At 47.1% G+C, this 14,077-nt stretch overlaps 1 protein-coding gene across 5 annotated transcripts; it reads right to left on the bottom strand.

Moving 5' to 3' along the window:
* Positions 1–17: 17 nt before the first annotated feature.
* CDRT1 (CMT1A duplicated region transcript 1) lies at positions 18–13,579 on the bottom strand. 5 transcript variants are annotated; one of them, XM_040530522.1, is made up of 14 exons: positions 12,881–13,579; positions 11,987–12,193; positions 11,759–11,886; positions 11,087–11,209; positions 10,445–10,569; positions 9,794–9,997; positions 8,748–8,869; positions 8,073–8,221; positions 7,290–7,432; positions 6,431–6,586; positions 5,478–5,531; positions 5,263–5,405; positions 4,227–4,415; positions 18–2,828 (listed from the first exon to the last, which is right to left on the bottom strand). In XM_040530522.1, exons 1-14 carry the CDS (start codon positions 12,966–12,968, stop codon positions 1,963–1,965), a joined length of 2,697 nt encoding a protein of 898 aa, XP_040386456.1. In that variant the 5' UTR covers positions 12,969–13,579; the 3' UTR covers positions 18–1,962. The 5 variants fall into 5 exon arrangements, 4 of the variants coding, with proteins under 4 accessions (XP_040386456.1, XP_040386455.1, XP_040386457.1 ...); XR_005813565.1 differs by adding an exon at positions 2,982–3,079 and having other exon boundaries at positions 2,755–2,828; positions 5,263–5,531; positions 12,881–13,576; XM_040530521.1 differs by having other exon boundaries at positions 5,263–5,531; positions 12,881–13,578.
* Positions 13,580–14,077: the final 498 nt, after the last annotated feature.

Raw genomic sequence — 14,077 nt, 5'->3', positions numbered from 1 at the left:
TGGGGGGCGGGGGGAGGAGGCCCTGTGTGGGCCCGGCCCCTGCAACAGGGCGGGGGGGGCGGTCCCCGTGTGGGGCAGAAACGCGGAGGTTTTAGGAAAAACGCCCAGCGCCGGGCAGCGTCAGTGCCGTAAAGGACACAGGCCCGGTTAAGAAGCCCCCTGCGTTCCCACCAACGCTTAATTCTTTAATTAGCACCCTGAGAAACGCAGCGAGGCACCAGGGGAGGAGCGTAACGCGCAGCAGGGCGCGTTAACCACCAAAAAAAAATAACCCCCAAAAAACCCCCCACAAAACTACCAAAACGCTTTCTGCCGCTCTGCCTGGCCTTATCTCTGCCTGCCCAGACACGCCGCTCCCTGCACACCGTCATTCCTGCCGACAGCACCCCCCGGGTGCCCCCCCAGGTCCCCAAAGGCCGGGAACACAAAGGTTGGTCGGCCTCAGCCGGGAATTGCAATAAACGAAACAAACCTGCACGTAGCCACCTCCAGCAGGGACCCCACACACCGTGTACGACATCTTCAAAGGCATCCCTGGCGCTCAGCGCCCAGCTTTGCACCTTCCGGGCTGAACTGAAGCTGACCACAGAGATTCCTGGTCCAGCCCTGCCATCGTCAGCGATTTTACACCACCTCTGCCAGCTGCAGCACCCTGCAGGCACCCGAGTGCCCGCACCCACAGGGAGATGCTGACCTGGCTCCAAACAGGACGACAGTGCTCTAATCCTCCTCGCTTTGGCATGACTAAAAAGGCATCAGCCTTTCCACAAGCTTTGTGTTTCTATGAGATGCTCTTTCTGTGAGTTTTTTGCCTCTACGAGATGTTTTCTTCCAAGTGAGTTGTACCCAAGGGCCTCTGGCAGCGGCTGTGCTGGGCTTATGCCTGATTTCTTGTGAGAAAGTGCCATCCCGTGGCTTGTGAGGTCCTTGCTGCTTCCAGTCTGAGAACTACAGTCAGGCAAAGCCCCTTCAGACCATTATAATCCCTGTGCCATAGCCCAGCTGCGCTGCAGTACAGCCCATTGCCAACCTCCTGCCCTCCCTCACCCCCTGCCCATGAAGTATTTCAGCAGTCAAACCCAATTACAACAGTCCAACTCACCCATCTTCATTACTTTCTGCCATCCTTGTAGTTTTACGCTGGCACTTAGTACTTTTTACCCGTTCATTATAATTTTGGGGGTACAACTACTGTTATTTGTCACTGTTAACAAGGTCTGACAGAAAGCCCAGGAATTGGAAGTCAGAGAACACATTAGTTGTTGTTTGTTTTTAAATCACCACCCTGCTGCCTGGGGGTCCCACAGACATTCACCTCAAACCAGAACTGCTGCCACCAGGACCCATGACATGACCACGGGCAGAAGGATCCTGCCCCAAGCTTCTAATGCGAGGAAATAACAGACTTCTGGTACACTGGCCCAAAAGCTCAAAGCTATACAACTGGAAAAATTTTGTCTTCCCAGCTCAAGCCAGTTCAGGTCCTGAATATTAGCAGAAACCATGCACATTTAGGTGTTTATCCACAGAAATAAAGGAATACAAACCACTACCTCTATTTGTTTTAAACACAGCAATTATTTTCCAAGTCCATATTTCTTTAGCTTATAAACTCTAGTCAGTGTATATAAACTTGAACAATAAAAATCTCTATTCAAACAGCTGAGCCATGTCTTTTGTATATTAGTTTTTCCAACAACAGCACTGTGTTTATAGTGACAACAGGTCTAGCAAGACAAAACCCAGGTGTGGTTTTATCCAGGAGTCACTCCATTCACTACCTTGAGAAAGAGATGAAGGTACCAACAATGATTCTTAGGAAAACTTACAAGAGAGATGTCTTTCATACTTATTTAGAAACCACAGGGATCTTGACACAGCAGGCTCAGCAGGACACCACAAGGGAGCTGCCACGTTTGTGAAGCCCCAGACACCAGTGGTTTGTTGGACTACTCGATTATCTCAGATAAAAGTATTAGGTCCAAGTTCAGGAGCAGCTATCTTCCCCTCCTTAGTAAAAGAGTCAGCGGGTAGGCCTTTAGTTTTCCTTAACCAGGCCTTCTTGCATGCTTTTTGATGGTCTTCTAAGAGCTTTGCCTGGTTTGCCTGACACTGAGCTATAGTAGGCACCTCATGTGCCTCCTTCTGGTTTCCTGTCAGAAGCCTGAACCCACCGTCAGTCTGGACAGCACATGCACAGAAGGGCTTCTTTCCCCCGTAAACTGCTTCATTTTTCATTTGTGCCATCCTTGCATGTGTTGATTTGATCAGTTCAGAAGTTGTACAGGGATTGCTAAGCTGACCCCGCTCTTCAGGGAGAGGAGTGACTTTACCGTGACCACCATGAGCTTTCTTTTCCTGTAGCAAACCACCACATGTCTTGGGACGTACAATGCATGGAGCAGGAATGGAGGAAGTCACAGTGGGTCCATGCAAAGAATTTTTCAGTTTGAGCTGCAGCATTTTGGTTTCGAAGGGTGTAGAAATCCTTTTCATAGTCAGAGAGTCACTGCGAGATCTCACACGTTGGAGCCGGGCTGTCTGATCCTTTTTGTGCTGCAGAGGGGTTATGTATATTTGCCTTTTTTCAAGGCGTCGTTGCTGATGCAGCGGAGCTTGCCATGCTTTCTCAGTTGCTATAGGAGGCTTTGTACTGGAGCGGGCAAAGGATGACTTGCAGCTCTTCCGCAGCATGTTGACAGTTAAGAGGAACTTATAAGAGGACACTGAATAATATGAGTCCTTTTTCTTTTCGTGCTGCAGAATGGCTTCTGCCATGTCAGGATGTTCAGGTACACAGACAGGAGTGCCATATTCAGATGTGCCATCTGTTTTCAAAGACAAAACGACACTGAACGTAACTGGACACAAGGACATTACCTGTGATCACTGTTGGGATGGACTGTGTAATTATGCCATCAACACAGAGATAAGCGGAGATTTTAACAAAGATTGTACAGCACTCAGTGGCATAGCCTCACCATAGCAGTTAATTTGTCCCATTGCAAAGCAAAGTCGTGCTGTTTGTATATCATTGCTTTGCTGTATGGCTAACCTGGTTAATTGAAGCTTCTGCCATCTGGAAATGTATTTCAGAGAACATTAAGTTACAGTTTGGAAAGGCAGAATACAGCGAAACAGACTAATCATAGAATAGCCTGAGTTGGAAGGGACCAACAAGGACCCTCGAGTCCAACTCCTGGCTCCACACAGAACCACCCAGAAACCAACCCCTACATCTGAGAGCAGTATCCAAGCGCTTCTTGAACTCCAGCAGGCTCGGTGCCATGCCCACTGCCCTGGGGAGCCTGTTCCAGTGCCTAAGCACCCTCTTACACCCAGCCTGACCCTCCCCTGTCCCAGCTCCGTGCCAGTCCCTCGGGTCCTGTTGCTGTCCCCAGAGAGCAGAGCTCAGCGCCTGCCCCTCCGCTCCCTGTGAGGGAGCTGCAGGCCGCCATGAGGCCTCCCCTCGGCCTGCTCTGCTCTGGGCTGAACAAACCCAGGGACCTCAGCTGCTCCTCAAGCATCTTCCCCTCTAGACCCCTCACCGTCTCTGTAGCCCTCCTTTGGAAGCTCTCCGAGAGTTTTGTGTCCTTCTTACATCGGGGTGCCCAGAACTGCACCCAGCACTCAAGGCAAGGCTGCAGCAGAGCAGGACAACCCCTTCCCTCCGTTCAGTGTCTGTCAAACTCTAAGATCCGACAGATTCTGAACTTAAAACCTGGGAGAAACTGTAAGTTTAGGAGAGAAATGCCATGTGACCAAGAACCACGTTTGTATCTCAGTGCTATCATTATCAAATTCTAGGTTGACATGTTGCTGGCAACAATGGGACAATTTCCGCATGTAATATTTTAAACAGGATTTTCTGAGTAGCTGCTGTCTATAAATACTAAATACCTGAACATATTTTGTACAGAATTCTCCTGCACATGATAAAGATATCAAAAACAGAATAAGGGTATGGCAAAAAAAAAAAAAAAAGAAAAAAAAAGCCTGGACACCAGAGAACTAGGCTTTATAGTTGGAGTTGATCACTTTTCCTATTTGATTGATCTAAAGCAGTTTTCGCAGACTCTGCACATGATCTGTTTTACCACTGCAAACCTTTCATCCAAAATGGCTTTGTTTTCTAGAGGTCGCTACCTTTTGTTTAATCCATTTATCCATCTTAGGTGCACTTACTTGAAGAACCACTGCCCTACCTAGCTGTGACAAGTTCTTACCAGCACCTGCCAGGATCCTTGCTGAACATGCTCTCACTGGCCGTCCCAAAGCAAAAGCATGGGGCTGTTGGTTACCAGGAATGAAAAGCTCCTGCTGTTGCTGTGCCTGAACGTGGAGAGTCCTTGTGCTCTCAAGCAAATGCTCCTGTTGCTTGCAAGCTGCTGTTTTTTTCAGTTCATTGTAGAGAGCTAGAAAACAAAAGAATACATCATCTCTAAGCTTTGCTGGTGTTAAAAATAATATCTTCAAAACTGATGAGATTTCAAGCCTCTGGTTACTGCTTTGCCTTTTATCACAGTTTCTGAAGGTATACGTGTTAGAACTAATCCACAAGTATTTGAATTCAGAGATGACAGCAAACACTGATTTTTAAAAAGTATTAATTGCATGTATACACAACCCATATTTTTGCCCCTAAAATTAAAATATTCCGTTCCCTCTTTCTGCAAACTGTACATCTTGCGCCAAGTACAGCTGTATCGAGGCAGCTGGCATTTGATGATATTACAACTTTCTCAGCCCATCAGTTTATCTGCAACATACAGTTTGATCACAGAACTGGAGAACTGTGGTACTGTATTAAGTATCTACTGATTTCTAAAAACTACATCATATTACAACGTAAAAGGTGCCTCCTTATGTGCAATTGCATTTCCCAGCAATGGCAGATTCTGGATGCAGGCGTCCAGTGCCTTTCTGGGGACTTTAATAACTAACTCAAGCACTGAATCAATGGCATGTTTCCATGCACACCAGCTGTAAGAACATGAATAATAGCATTGAAGCATTACTTAGTTGAAAAAATGACAACTATTGTCTTAAGTGTGCTGAATTTATACCAAACCTCTCTAAAAGTGCAAAGGTTTTACTAAAGCCTAGAAACAACAGAACCGCTGAAATGCAATCTACCCAAATGTACTTTAAAAAAGTGGAAAGTCTGACTATTGATTAGGATGAAGGCGCTGGGTACTTGAAACTATTTCTAACGCATTTCAGGAAGCAAAGTTGGTGCATTGCAAAGGCTGAATGTAGTACTTTGAGGCACTCCACAGTGTTTTGGCAGGCGGTCGCAGATCAAGCAAGACAGCATGAGCTGGTCAGCATCTCGCGTCTGCAGAGCGAGGCGATGCATCTGGCTGACAACGTGGCACTTGGTTTGCTGGGAATGCGACAGTGCTCTGCTCAGAGGACAGGCCTCCTGCTTTTCCTTCCGCACCATCTCTCGGTCAGCAGCTAGGGTATAGTCCCACCTGACATCCTCAAACTGGAACATCAGCAGGCTACTGGGTGCATTGATCACCATCCTGGAGAAGGAAAGAGAAAGCTTGTCAAAGCAGAGGTATCATTAACACAGCAGATATTACCTAAAGGGCCCATTTGCTTGTGTGTAATACAAAACCTGAGGGTAATTAAACAGAACTGAGATAACAATCACTCCCCTTTAGGGAAGGGAAAAGCATTAGCACTTAGTCCCATCAATCAGATGCTGTACTTTTAACTCACAGTCTGCATGAGCTCTGTGGCGCTCTTCTCATTTCTCTCTACAAACAACTTCATTTAAAAATAATTAGGATGAAAGTTAGTGAAATTAATGAAATAATTAGGATGAAAGTGTCCCAACAGTGGAGTTACATCAGTGTAATGCCAAAAGAAATTGTAGGTATCATATTATCAGGGACATTTAAACCTGAATTAGATGGGTGCCCTGGGTCTGGATGAGATGGAGTTAGTTTTCTTCCTGGCAGCCTACCTAGTGCTGTGTTTGAGAGTTGCGACCAAAACAGTGTTACTAACACACCATTGTTTTAAGCTATCACTTACACAGGAGCTGGGAACCACCCTTAGTTTAGAGGTGTGGGCCTGAAGGAACCTGGAAGGATTTTCCATCAGGGGGCAGGTAAAGGCTTTGTCAGATCTTGGCCTGATTATTCAACGTCTTAAGAAATTTGGGTTCTGAAGGCGGCTTTACAGTTGGGTTTTTGTCTTAAATAGTATAGAAACAGAAATGTATAGTCTGCTGAAAGGACTAAGCAAATAATTTTCAACCATTTTTAATAAGAATAAATTAGTTACCAAAGCAGTCCATAAGCATTAGAGTCCTTTAAACCTTATTTGTTAGACAGAGAGTAGAAGGAAAAATACATAATTCCTTAAATTACAGCATAATTTGGTAAAGAGACTGGTTACAAGTTTTGTCACCAACCTGTTTCCTGCAACACAGAAAGATATTGGTTCCCCTCTGCTATTGGCCATCAACACTTTCAGGCAGCTTCCAGTCAGGTAGTTAAATATACGAATCTTTCCATCAGCACAGCCACTGACAACTCTGAGATAGAGAAACTCCAGAGACAGAACTTCCCTAAAAACACAACATGCAACTGTTGGTATGATCATCATGCCTTCACAGGGAGACAAGATCAGCTACCTCGTCTTGCAGGAGATGCAGTGGCCTGCCTCCATAACAAGCCAAAAAAAAAAAAAAAAGCAGCGATCAAGATATTTAAAAAGTTAGTAATAAAGTTCTTCATAATTTTGAAGATGACCAAAATGACCACACCCAAACAAACAACCAATGCATCCTCAGAGCAACCATGGTGGTTATGGCTATCTATTCCATTTTAAGTTTCATTTTCATGTCTAGGAAAATGAATGAAAACACTAAGATGCTACAGTTTTCACAGATCTACAAAATGACATCATACACAATTGGTAGGGTTCAGCATGTAACGCAGCCACTGCAAACGAATACAGCATCTCTTCTTGACCAGTTAGCATGACATCCAGTTGATTACAGGTCGGGATCCTTGAAGTTTTGGACTACACGCTGTCACGGTCTTAAGTCACCCGTTTGTGAGCCAGTGGCTGTGTATTTGCATTTTAGGTTGTTAGGACACAAACTTTCTTTGTGATTACGGATTGCCTGACACTTTTTAAGATGACTGCTGAAAGAGGCTATTTCAAGTTCTAGGACTGACAACTAAGCTATTTTGTGTTGCTATACGGGAAAGTTTGTTTTTTTACAGTGTGCTGTTGAATACACCTTGAAACACACTGATACCTACTTTGGGTGGCGGAAAGCTGTTAGGCACCTCTTAAGGTCTCCCACCATGCTCCATCCCAAGGCGTATCCATCAGAGCTTCCTGTGACGAGATGCCACCGATCAAAGGACAAGCACTTCACTGGGCCTTGGTGCCCTTCCAATATCTGAGAGTAAAAGAAATACATGCAACACTGTCAGCAGTCTGGATGTAAACATGCCAAGAGATCTTACGGCACTCAATGCCATCCTCGTATGCTATACTGTTGCTTTATCAGGTGTTACTGCAATATACCAATATACCCTGGGGATAACTGCATTACTTTGACAGTCCCTTAAAAGTAAAATTCTGGGCTTGTTGCTGATGAGTGTCCATCACCATTATATAAGCTCAGTAGATGTTGGTGCACCGGGATATTTGTGATCTACTGGGTGTCCACACCAAAAGAGTGGGCTGCCCTGACCGTGGAGGAAGGGGTACCTCCAGCCCTAAAAGCTGTTAGTTAAACCCTCCCACTCTCCTCTCAGGTTCTGAATGTTCCTACAAGAGCAGACAGATGCATCTACAAAGATTAAATAATGAATGCATTTAAAAGCAAGGCAAATCAAAACCCAGATTACAATTTAGTTGTTTGAAAATCAGTTTTTAATATTATTCTTTTATCTATAATCCTGCAGTTCATTAGCTTAAACTGTTTTGTCTTTTTATTCTTTAAGAAAGTCTTTGGAACAAGAAAAAGTCTATGATTAAATAGTACGGATGATTTTTGATAGTTTAGCACAAAGTTATCTACCTAAGAAACTTACTTTGACCAGAGCACCTGTATCAGCAAGCCAGACTTTCACCAGCCCTCTGTCACAGCCGCTGACAACATGGATCCCATCCATTTTAACAACACAAACAACATCGTTGTGTTTTAGAGTCTTGAGACATACCCCACTATCCAAGTTCCACACTGTAAGGATTAAAGGGGAGAAATATTAGAAGTTTTCCCCAATGGTATGTTTTTTCTGAGCGCAATATGAATTAAAAGATGCTACTGGAATTACAGCTGCACCTTGTACCTGCAGCTCTGCTTGGAGCCAGGCGTTGACTTAGAGTGCAATTACATGGCAAAATTCTTAAATACAAAGCCCTGAGATGGCACATCCTTTTAATTCTTAATCTGTAAGCAAGTAACATGGCAACCTTTGGCAAAGCTGCAAGCTGATACCACTCTCCCAAGACTGGCCCTACAGCCACAAAGCCATTAAACCCAAATAAAAGCAACAGTTATAAGCATTTGCTGTGACACAGGGACCTTGCGTGTACATATGTCCCCAGCTTAGATTGTTCAGGAAGCAGTAATACAAGACGTTAAAATTCACCCTCTGATTTATACACTTGTTTTCAGACTCACACTGCACCCCACGACTCCCAGGTGCTCAGCCCATTTGTTGCTGCCATTTGCCCTTGTCTGGGCAGCTCCCCTTGGCTCTCACCTTTCACCATCCCATCTCTGGCTCCTGACACAAGCCTCCTTTCATGTACATCCAAGCAGATGATTGTCCCACAGTGACCATTAAAGATTTTCATGCAAGCACCACTGTATATATCCCAGCATCTACACAGTAAGGACCAGAAAGGGAATCCAGCGATTAACAACTTGATTGATGACTTATTTCCTACTTAAGAGGCCCAGCTCATCTCACATCCATGTCAGGTCAAAATCGGGAGACAGCCCACTGAGGTAATGAGGGATTCAGAACAATCAGGTCAGGCTCAGTGTTAAATTTTTACATTTAGTTTGTTTTTCTACCTCCAAATTGCCTGGAAATGTGTAGTTGGATTTCGCCTCTGGCATGGCTACTTTCAATTAACCTTCAAAAGCAGAGCTTTACAGATAAGGTTATTTCTTTACTGGCCGGTGCCAAGATGATTTCTGTTGACTTTTTCTTGAGAATTCAAGCATGCACTTGAAAAAACAGCCCTCTTGGGGAGGGGAAGGGCAGGCAGGACAGAGCCTGAATCGCTACAGCTCTTTCCCTTGTTGTCAAATGCTGTCTTTGAGGAAGATGGACGCTTGCCATGCCAGAGCTGTAGAGCTTTTCACCCCTCATCACAACACTCTTGAGATTCAGTGATAAATAAGATGTAGCAGCTGCTCATCTCCACTCCTCGTGTCAACACACAGGAGGTACCAGGGTGCTGGATCTGCTCAGCACAACGAGACTTCTGTAGTGTCATGGAGAAACTGGTACTGACCTCAGCAGGGCCAGAACCTCACTGCAGGCACCTACTAGACACATACCTGGTGTTTGAAGATACGGGGATACACAGGTTATAAGAAAGTATCTTCCTATTTTATCATTCAGTATCAGGTGAAACTGGAAAACAGTAGTTCTATGGGGGACGTGTTTCATTATCAGCCTTCCTTTCTGTAGTACTCTAATAAAAGTGATGGGAAGGAGGATTCATAAAGATTGGGGTGGTTAAGCTCCATTTTTCATGGGGATGGTAGCTGAGGCACAGTCCCAGGGCGGCTCACCTGATGCTGAGGTCGAAGCTTGCACTAAAAACAAACCCCTTCTTCTCATCAAGGAGCAGTGCTTTGTTGCTTCCAGCATGGCCAGAGAGCAGAGGTGGCACTTCTCTCATTGCTGATGTATTAAAAAACCTCACTTTTCGCTCTGTAGAGCCAATGGCTACCAAGTCTCCACCGCTGTAGTGAATTACTCTGTTTTGGTCTGATCTGGATAAGAAACAGTGATTGATATGAGCATTCGCCAGTTAACAAGGTCTAGAGGGGCTCGATACTGAGAGGTCCTCGAATAGCAACTTGGTGGGCAATCTGCTTCAGGAGGCAGATCCTTTGCAGGGCACCACAACCAGGTCCCTAGTTCTGCAGACCCAGGTTTGTATCTGGAGGGTAAGCTTTAAGAAGGGCAGGGGCTCCTCCCAGCCCCGTATCCCTTGTGATACTCCATAGATCCTAATCCTTGCACCATCAAAAGTGACTGACCTTAATATCTTTATAAAAAATGGATTTGATACTGAGGGTTGCTCATCAATGACACTGAGACCCTCCTCCAGCCATACATGCCCACAAAAGGATTGCAAGGAACAGGACAAGATTTCAGAAGCCAATGTTTGGCTCTACAGGGGTAGTGCAGAAAGCAGCCGGGCACAGCCTGCGTACCGGTCAGTGAGGACACGAATATTGTAGGAGCCACAGAAAACATTCCTCTCTTCCAGCTGGATCGTGTCAGTTTGCAGATCATGATAGGCTGCCTGCAGATTGTCCTCTTCCTCCTCCTCTTTCTCCTGATGGAAAGAGAAATAGGGAAGTATTACTCAGGGCGAAGGGGAATACAGCATTACTCCACAGCATTAGCCATATCATCCACCGCTTGCTCCCCAACAAGACCACTAGAGATAAAAAGTGTCAGTAAGGAACACCCAGCGTGCAGGAACTCCCTGGTTAGCACAGAAACAAGGGTTGTTATCCTTGCCTTGCTCAGTGGCAGTAGTAGAAGCCTTGACACCTGCACTCTTCATCTTCTGGGATAAAGGCCACATCCCTGTGCCCAGCCTTGCCAGTGCCATGGGGGGCAGCATTAGGACAAGGTAGAATTTCCTTCTGGGCATGGATGGTGGCTCCCTCCTGTGCGAGAAGGGGCTGAGCATGCATTGGTGCTTATGAACTGCTTGCAACTGTGCAAACCAGAAGAGCAAACTAAGTCCAAATTCACAGTCCTATCTTCCAAGACCACCATGTCCTCCTTCCTCCTCAAATGCTGAGATGTGAAAAGCCATGAAAGGCAAACCACCTCCAACATACCTTTGTTTTACCTTCACAGCTGTGGTGTTTCATTTCAATGACGTGTCCCTCTTCATTTAATTGGGGAATTGTCACATTGACTATTTTAGCATAGTTGGAAACTGCTCCCCTAGGGCGCAACCCCTAGAATAAAACAGCAGAGGCAACGTAGTCACTGCAGAGCCCACACACATGGACTTTACCTTTACTCTTGCTTCGTCTGTGACAGGTCTATACTAACCAGGGCAAACCTTTCTTCCCAGCTTTGCTTTACTGCATCCCAACCACTATCTCTGACTTCCCAAAAAGAAGCTTGGCATTTCCTTCTTCCATGTGGAGCAAATAAAGCTCATTGGGCAGAGCTACAATGAGTCCCTACGGCAGCTAGAACAATCTCCACTTGTTCCTGTAAGTCCAATATTGGCATTTGTGACCAAACTTGGTTTACTTGATTAAGAATTCTTGATTTTGATCAATTTTTTACAGTTGCAGGCTCCCTAAAGGTCAGTAAAGGCTATTCTGTTGTGCTTGTGGCCGTATGAACATCTAGCCTAGTTTTGCAGATGGAAGAAGGAGGAACAGGGCGAAGCTGGGAGGTAGCCTCCCAAAAAGGCACCTCCATCTAATGGTCTGAGCAACAACAGCAAAAAAAAAATTAAGTGTGTAGTAATGGCAGAAGTCCAGGCACCATACCTGCAAATACCGGATCTTCTCCTGCACTAAGCCTTGACATACATGCTCCCTCTCGACTTCTTTCACCAGAAAAGTCCAGTATCTACTCACAGCAGCACAAGCTTTAAGGGATTTTTGATCCAAAAGCCCTGAGAAATTAAGAGGACAGAGTAGTGAACCCCTACCCATGTCAGAGGTCATCTGTGACCCTTACGGGAAACTATCCTTGGAAAATTAGGGAAGTTTTACCCAGGATGTACTGGGAGAGGTAAACTGGCAGGCAGCGAATGAAGTCCTTGTACTTGACATGAGAGAGTGACTGGAGCGATGCAGGAGGCACGGTGACATCTCCATGGGCTAAGGATTCAGGAGGTGAGGCAGGTGCTGCATTCAGGCCCTCCTGGATGAGGCACTTGGTGTTTCGGGGCCAGAAGCACACTGCTGGCATTTGATGACCTAGAACACAGCAGAATTGACAGCCTTATAAGTGCTTGAGCTTCAGTGGCCACTAACTGTACTGTTGGTAGGAATACAGTGCAACAGTTTTCTCCTTACAAATGAGATATTTCCCCTCTTCCACCTCTGCTACAGCAGTCATCAGCACAGGAAGGTGTCTGTCCTAGACTTAAGGGAGAATATCAAAACAGCCTTATGCCAAGGACACGGATTTTTTTTTTCTGGGAGGAGTGGAAGACTCTTCCTTTAGCTGTTAGATTTCCTCTAATAAAAATAGGATTTTTATCATGACAGTGCAGCAGGAAATTTCTGTTGTCCCCAAGACGATGGAAAGGCGAATACAGCTAATGCCCTTCATCCTACTGCTAGTTTTTTCTCGTGTCCACATCCACCACTAGCATCTTTGCCAACCTGCAGCTCCGCATAGCGTACAGCTGTCCTTGTTTTCAGGTGCAGCACCATACACAGTGCTAGGCTGTAGAATTCAGGTTGTGCTGATGGAACACCTTAAACCTAAGCGAAGACCTTGCTGTCCTCAGTGAGCAAAAGGAGGCACACCATCTTTCCTTATCTCTGGGAGCATGGTCTTTGCTGAAAGACCACCTCCTTGTGCATGTCACTTCTCTGAACTTTCCAGAAAAGTGTTGCCATGCTTTTTTCCCCACCCTCCAAAATACTCAGTGGTACCTGCAGTACCAAGCTGGCCAATTCCTGTGGATGCACTTTGACTTTCATGGTGTGCAGAAGTGCTAGCAGGCTGTAGTGGAAGTGGCATCAGGGAGCCGGACTGAGGACAACTGCCGTTTCTGCAGCTTCTTGGGGATTCAGGAGATGATCCGTCTGTACCTTCTTCCTTTGGAATAAAGCAGCATAGAGCAGAACCTTGCAGTCACAGTAGGCATAGAGGTGAATTAGGGGACTGCAGAAGTTAGAGTAGCATATTAAGCATCTAATAGGTAAATCACACAGTATTATTCATTCCATCCCTTCTACCTACGCAGATTTAGCCCCTTCAGTGCTTTCTTTAGCACGGTTATCGTGCCTTAGAACATTCAACTCACAACCACCCCTCCCGAGACGTGCTGCCCACCGCAATTCGTCCTGGGAGGTTTTCCCATCTCCCACTCCCCACCGCAGGCTGGGGTCCTCCTCCCGCAGGCGACCACCCAGGACGATGAGCTGGGGGCAGCCGCCAGCCCTGAGCCCCCTCTGGCCCTGGGGTTTCTCCCCACAGCTTCACCCCCTCACAGCCCGCAGCTGGAAGGATCAGAGACCCCAAAAACACGGCGCTAGGGGTGTGAGGCAAATAAAGCCACACCAAGGGCTGTGGCATCCGGACTGCTAGTAGCAGCCGGAGAGGGGAGAGCAGCACCGAGGGGGCTGCCCGGCGCCCACCTCGGAGCCCCCCACCCCAACCCCGCCCGCTGCCAACCGAGGGGACCGGAGCGGCTCCCAGGGGCCGGCCCCGTCCCCCCGCAGCGGCTCCGGGCCTCGCTCACCCGCGGGGTCCCGCTGCCGAGGCCGGGCCGGGCCGCGGCCCCCCCCCCGCCGCGCCGCCGCCATCTCGGGCGGCCCCGCCGCGGCTGCCAGGCGACCGCCGCCGCCTCCCGGCCCCGCAGGCCGCGGGCGGCCGGGACCCGGCGCTTCCCTGCCCGGCTCCAGGGAACGCGGTGGGGGGCCCTGAAGCCCCCCCTCGGCTGCCAAGGGGAGCAAACGGGTGTGAGGAGGGAGGGGACAGCCCCTGGGTGCCGCCTGGGGTCTGGTTCCTCTTTGGTTTTAGCACACACTGAAACGCCACCGACACCAAGCACGGGGTGGGCAGAAGGCATCCAGGGGGTGTTTGGGAAGCGGCTGTGTAAAGGCGCTTCGTTGGGCCAAAACCAC

The sequence above is a fragment of the Cygnus olor genome, chromosome 18, assembly GCF_009769625.2.
Source record: "Cygnus olor isolate bCygOlo1 chromosome 18, bCygOlo1.pri.v2, whole genome shotgun sequence".
Lineage (NCBI taxonomy): Eukaryota > Metazoa > Chordata > Aves > Anseriformes > Anatidae > Cygnus > Cygnus olor.
This window is presented reverse-complemented; position numbering and strand designations above follow the sequence as displayed.